Source organism: Suillus paluster (assembly GCF_016628075.1).
Source record: "Suillus paluster strain FC165 chromosome Unknown EDB91scaffold_128, whole genome shotgun sequence".
Lineage (NCBI taxonomy): Eukaryota > Fungi > Basidiomycota > Agaricomycetes > Boletales > Suillaceae > Suillus > Suillus paluster.
The window spans coordinates 1-7,123 of NW_024537688.1; the positions used below are offsets into that span (position 1 = coordinate 1).

Here is a 7,123-nt window from a genome sequence, read left to right on the forward strand (position 1 = left end):
TTTCTTCATAACTGAGACTGAGTCTAAAGAGGTTTCTAGGTGAAAGAGGACGTGGATGGGATGCAAGGTCGAGAAGCGCCCGCCCGCAGAAGATATTTACATAAGTAATGGTGGAAGCGCTTATCACTTATCATGCAATCATTGGGGGCCGAACTTGATTGATTGGCATGGTTGAACCATTGAAGACAGATTGGTTAGTACTGGTGTTCTGGATATCACAGGCTGCCCGGCAGCGAGGTCGACAGATTGCCCGCCTTGGTTTGCCAGCATGCAATGTGCATGCCTGGTTAGACGTGCGCCGAATACACTGACTTCTTCCACAACCCGTTGTTCCCATAACCCAACCTATGAATTAACCCGGGCAAACCGCTAGTACTACGCCAAGTCTAGATAGCTCAATCAATCCTTATTCTAACTCTCTTGAGTCAACATCCGATCAGATGCTAACTAATTCATCACTTCGTCCGACGTCATACACCACACCCCCCAACTTCTTCCATAACTAATTATTCAGCACGGCATCCTCAGCCTCACCTACTTCCTGCCATTTCCCATCAGCTGGCGCACCAATTAATACTACATCCAATCCTGCTACAACTGGAATTGCGAGCCGTCTTTTGCCTATGTCACCTAATTACATACAACATCAGTTCCACAAATCAATCAGTCTATTTGTCCGCATATTTGTCTACCCACCAATTGTTATTTATATATCCTGTCATTAAACTTGAAGAATATGTATGTGATCGGGATGGCAGGGATTGAGGAAGAAGGTATCTCTCCATTCCGAAACCTAGATGTTCAAGCTGTACTTTGTGGCTCAGACCTCAGCGTCAAGTATACCAAGCTATCACAAGCATTCCAATACCTCACACGAAACCCCGGCTGCCAATTCTCGGTCACAAATGAAGACAGCACATTCCCGAGCGCGGATGGTCTCTTGCCTGGAACTGGAGCCATCAGCGCTCCATTACGCTTTGTGCTGGAGAAGGATCCGATAAGTATCGGAAACCCGCAAAGACAACGCTGGATTGTATTCAAGCCAAGCGAATGTTTCCACCGAGCTTTTGGTGCTTCTCATCAATCTGCCTTTCTGACAAGGTGGAATTTGATCCGAAACGCACAATGATGGTTGGCGATCGCTTGAATACTGATATTTGATTCAGACGAGCCGGGGGTCTGGCAACGCTCCTTGTCCTGACGGGTGCGTGTTTAAAGTCGATGATCGCTCCTTGTCATGAAATTTGTGTCCGCAGGCATCACATCGAAGTAAGATATCACCGGCCCACATACTTCACCAATAGTACTCGACTACGTCACCCAGTCTATTGGATTCGCGTCTTCGATGGAAAATAGTTCTAGTCTTCTCCCGTGCATAGAAGGGGCTGGTCCTCAGAAGAGTGGATTAATTAGATATCTAAAACTACAATTTGAATAGAAGGAATTAGCGCCTCGGGTGGCCTTCTGCTTCTCCGATTGTCGCATTATGATGTTCTCTTCTGCCAGCCACATAAGTGCGCTGACGAAAAGCGCTAAGAGAGATCCAACAATAGAGCCAGTGATCCCTCCAAAGAGAGGCGTTAGCGGCCAGGCCTACTTGTATCATGAGCGTGTCCCTCGTTAGATGATAGATCTAACTGACCTGCCACGGTCGATCCCAGTGCAGTGCAATTAAGAAAGCGCCGAGCCAACAGCCAAGCAGCGTCCCGACAGCCGGATAAACCAAGGCTCTCTCTATCGGATTTCGCGGACTAGCACAATGTCAGGCAAAGTGTGAAAGGGCAGACAGTTTGAAAGCTCAGCGAATAAACGGGTCCAGGTGAGCCTTGTGACTAGGGACGGAGTATCGGAGGAAAAGGTGGGGGAACCCAGAGCATACGCTGGTGCGAATGCGGATAGCAGTGCTAGAATGATCGCCAGCAAAAAGTATGAGGGAGATGGCTTTACATGCGTTCAGCGCAACTCTCTCGTATGATACGTTAATCTCATCACCTTGCAGCAGGAGCGCCGAACAATATTATGATTGCGTGCAACAGTAATGCTACACATGAAGTGAAGATAGCCGCTTTTCCTAATTTCTAAGAGACAGGTAAGAATGTTAAAGTGGGAGTAATAATGATCAGGAAACGCACTGTGAATCTACCCCATCGAAACCGATATCTATCCACTTCAATCTCATCACTAGTTCCGCGGGAGGTATACTCAAAACACCACTGCCTGATCCACCTCGCCCATCATACTTGAAGAACCGCCAGCCCTGCAACGATCCAAGCGAGTGTTAGGACAGGGCTATCCGTGAGCGCGTCAAGAAACTGCGATTTGGATCGGGCTGTGAGCGTTGATTTAGCTGTCTAAATTAAATAAATGAGATGTCCGGGACAGGAACAGGGCGGTAAACGCTATGAGGCTGCTGTGCACACCTATGACAGAAGTGTATTGGGCATATGGGAAGAATGCGTGTTGGGGCTCGTCTGTAAAAGAAACTACGGTCTTGTTGGCAGTTGCTTTCTCGCGGGCATTTCTGAATGAGTAGACGTGTTAGCTCATACGATGTGCATGCATATCACCAGCGGCTACTTACTTCAGTACAAAAATCAGATCAAAGCGATGTAACTCCGCCCAACTGAACTCACCGGATTTTGCCGAATTACTGTTTATCGATATGATTCAATATCCAGGACCACAATCCTCGGGACTCGGTCAAGTGGTTGCCCCAAACGACCTAAAGAATCTGCTCAAGGTATGTAATCATATAACCCATTAAGCTTGCTCACAATTTAGACTGCGCAGGCCCAAAATCATGTGGGTGGTCTACTCTACATGGCAGGACGAATGCCAGCCCTACCACACCTCCTCCAGCCCCAGACTAGGATGATACGCGGTCGCGTGCAGCGCGTCTCACTCACCGCGCATGCGGATGTCGAGTCTTGTTACAGGGAGGAGCTCGAGTCCATATTCTGCTGGGAGATCTTCGACCCCTCCCGCCGCCCGGAGCTCGAGTCTTACCCCGCTTGATATTGGGTATAGCTCCCAAAGTCTCTGACTGATGTGCTGAGCGGGTGGGTCGCGGGTACCAACAAACGCGTCCCCACAGTTGCATAGGAGATGCTGGGTTCGGATATGCCTGCTAGGAATCAAATGAAGCTTGGAGATATGGACGTTTGTTTGTACTGCGAGAGATATTGTACATGGTGGGTGGTGTTGTTCGAACATCTTGGCCAATACTTCATTCGTTTAGCAGATATCACGAGGGCACTTGGACGTTACCGATTGTCTGAGTTTATCATTATTCTTGGACCGTGGCTATAGTGACAGCCTAGGGATGGCCTTTGTATACATTCCGGTAGTCCTCACACGCGCGAGTATGACTCACATGTACACAATTGCACATCTTTTTTTTGACCATCTGGGCGCGTGTCTTGCAACAGCGACTTCGGCGGGACCCCCTGTGTCTGCCCCCCCCCCACTTGTGTCATGACACAAGATCGACAATCTTCCCTCTAGTTGGTTCGCCTGGAACTATTACTTGTGTAGGCGGTTCCTGACGCCTAACGCTCATCTACTCCTGAATCCCTGAACTGATCTACCATCATACCGTTATCCACGCCACCAACAACCACTTGGAACGGATGCGCGAAGAACATATATTTCTACCTATCGATATGTTCGTCATCTCGGACTTCCAGGGATCAACGTCAACCGCCAGCCCGAAACATGTGTATTTGAATGTAAGCACGATTCCACGTGCAGACCATCTAGATTACATCATGTCAATGTGTTGCCGTCCAGTCCAATTGACATTCTGTACAACTACTACTGTCAACGAACCTTCACACACTCATCCACGCTCGTAGTGACCTCGTGCTCCCAAACCGCTGGATGACCGCCCTTGCAAATGTCAATTGTCAAAGCCCTGTTTGAATTCTAACTTGCACGGTGGGCAGTCTAGTAACGATCAGATTGTACGATGGCAATGCGGGTAGCAAATATTCAATGTTTCATGAGAGCGGAGTCGTGAATGAAATCCTTTTGTAAGAGAAGGGGCACTCGTTGAAGTAGAACAGAGCGGAAGTAGCGTAAGTGAAGGCCATGGATCGAGAAATAGTGAACATATAATGCGTAAAGTCCCGGTAGTTGTGCACGAACCAAGGGATATTGTATAATCACGAAGACAGGGCAGTCTTCTGTTCCCGACACTTGTGCCATGACGTGCCGTGCGCGAGACTACTTAGATCGAACTGCGAGGCGTGATTGGGTATCACCAGCGTGTTGCCTGGGGCATACATCACCGGGTGAAAGTTGAGTGGGATCCAGAGGAGAAGCCGTCCGTCGGGACCGACAACCCAGCCTTCCTCGTTTGGAGCAAGAGAGGCTGCTAGTGGTGTGGAGGAATGTGGGAGGAAGGATGAGGCGGAATGAAGAGCATGTGTTGGGTTGGATGAAAAACGAATTGGCGGCACTTTCAAGGGTTGGTCCCGGTTGAGAAATTCTAGGTCCCACACCCGAATGGTCCGGTCATATGAACCAGACACAATGCAGTTGCCATCGGAAGAAATCGCAACAGACATAACAGAGCCAGTGTGTCCTCCAAGAGGGGCACTCAACGACTTGCCGGTCTCCATATCCCAGACTCGGATGGTCTTGTCATCTGAACCAGAGACAATGTGTTTCCCATCCTGCGAGATTGCGACAGACGAAATAACTCCAGTGTGGCCTCGGAGCGAGTCACCCAATGTTTCGCGAGTGTTGATATTCCACACTCGGATGGTCATGTCATGTAACCCAGACACAATGCGTTGCCCATCCGGCGACATTGCAACAGACCAAATCCAGTCAACCTCTTGGAGAGGGGTACCGGATGCCTCGCCAGTCTCCATGTCCCATACCCGGATTGTCTTGTCGAATGAACTAGACACAATGCAATTTCCACTGGGTGAGATTGCGACAGACATGATATAGTCATTGTGACCTCGGAGAGGGGCTCCTGACGCCTCTCCAGTTTCTATATTCCACACCCGAATTGTCTCGTCATCTGAACCAGATATGACGTGTTTCCCATCCCGCGAGATCGCGACGGACCGAACCAAGTCAGTGTGGCCTTGGAGAGGTGCACATGATGCCTCTCCAGTTTCTAAATTCCACACCCGGATTGTCGTGTCAAATGAACCAGATACAATGTGATGCTTATCTGACGAGATTGCGACCGACTGAACAGAGCTAGTGTGCCCTTGGAGAGGGGCACCTAATGCCTCGCCAGTTTGCAAATCCCACACCCGAACACTCTTGTCGGATGAGCCAGACACGATTTGATGTCCATCTGGTGAGACTGCGACAGAGTTGATGGAGTCAGTGTGGCCTTGGAGAGCAGCACCCAATGCCCCGCTAATACTTGTGTCCGCATCCCACACCCGAATTGTCTTGTCATATGAGCCGGACACTATGCGATTTCCATCCGGCGAGATTGCGACAGACAATACAGAGCTAGTGTGGCCTTGGAGAGGGGCACCTAATGCCTTGCCAGTCTCTGCATGCCACACGCGGATTGTCAGGTCATGTGAACCAGACACGATGCGATTGCCATCCGACGAGATTGCGATAGATGAAATGAGGCCAGTGTGGCCTTGGAGAGGGCGCCTAGTGCCGTGCCAGTCTCCATATCCCACACTCGGACGGTCTTATCACCAGAGCCAGATATAATGCGAGTACAATCAGGCGAGATTGCGACAGAGTGAACGGACTCAGTGTGGCCTTGGAGAGGGGGACCCAACGCTTCGCGAGTCCCCATATCCCACACCCGGATTGTCGTGTCCGATGAGCCAGACACGATGCGCGTCCCATCCAGCGATATTGCGACACACTCAACAGACTCAGTGTGCCCTTCTAGGGGTACACCCATTGGCTCGCCACCCTCCGCATCCCACACCCGAACCGTCCCATCATATGAACCAGACACAATGTGTTTCCCATCGCGTGAGACTGCGACAGACAAAACCCAACCAGTATGTCCTCGGAGAGGGGCACTCAATGCCTTGCCAGTTGCCGCATCCCACACTCGGACTGTCATGTCACATGAACCTGATACGATGCGATTTCCATCCGGCGAGAATGCAACGGACGTAACACATTCAGTATGGCCTTGGAGAGTGGCGCACAATGCCTCCCCAGTCTCCGTGTCCCACACCTGGATCGTTCCGTCATATAAACCACCGACAATGCGTTTTCCGTCTGGCGACTGTGCAATCGACGAAACCGCGTCACGCCCATGGAGTATCTTTTCCATCTGAGGCCATTTTACGACATAGCCAGCAACAATGCGGGGCGTGCAAGGGAACTTTGCGGCGAACTTGCGAAATATCATCGACTGCGTTGGAGCGAATGGCAGAGCGGACAAATATAAATGTGGAGTGCTATGTAAGATCGTGGCTGCGAATGTTCGAACGAAGCGCAAGGCGTCCCTAGCAGCATCGCCGGTGTGGGTATACTTGGTATGGCCCTATAATTACTCGTTAGAATCTAGTGAGTCTAAGAACGAGCTCGAACTACGCACCGCAAACCAGTCTGCGATGGACAAGAGGCACACCACCGACCCGCCGACGCTTTTCATCAGAGACAGTGCTTCCAACCACCAAAGGAGCCGCTCTCCGTCGAAGAGAGCTTCGATTTCCTTAGCGAGTGATGGTTCAAAAGATGTGGCTGCCACATGCGTCCCCCAGAATCGACACGAGTATGATAGCTCGGCCGGTATGGACTCCTTCACTCGTCTCTCCAAGTCAGCGACAGCGGAATTGGCCAGGTAAGAACTTTCCAAGGAGCATATGTTGAATCGAAGCCCGCGCTCCATGACCCGGAGCGAGGCCAAGGCAAGATCGTTCTGTACCAATGAGATGTCGACGAAGAAGTCGTGGCTCCGTGACTCATCTGTGAGGAAGTCGTAGAAAGATGCGTGGAGGGGGCGTATGGAAGTATGAGAATCTGTGGTCCCGGTGAGAAGCGAGCTCAGCGGCCGAATAACCCGCTCCAATTTGTAACGGCCGCGCCCATCAGGAAAATCCTGACGAACCGCATTCAACGCAGCGACGGGAAGCGGTTCCAATGATGCGAGGATTTGCCCCATAACAGACCG

At 50.6% G+C, this 7,123-nt stretch overlaps 1 protein-coding gene across 1 annotated transcript; it reads left to right on the forward strand.

The window, feature by feature from the left end:
• Positions 1 to 736: 736 nt before the first annotated feature.
• EDB91DRAFT_1340034 (uncharacterized protein) lies at positions 737 to 1,438 on the forward strand (the record flags this gene model as incomplete). The annotated part of the gene is made up of 3 exons (XM_041325695.1): positions 737 to 1,101; positions 1,167 to 1,204; positions 1,305 to 1,438. 3 exons carry the CDS (start codon positions 737 to 739, stop codon positions 1,436 to 1,438), a joined length of 537 nt encoding a protein of 178 aa, XP_041170552.1.
• Between the last annotated feature and the right edge of the window lie 5,685 nt (positions 1,439 to 7,123).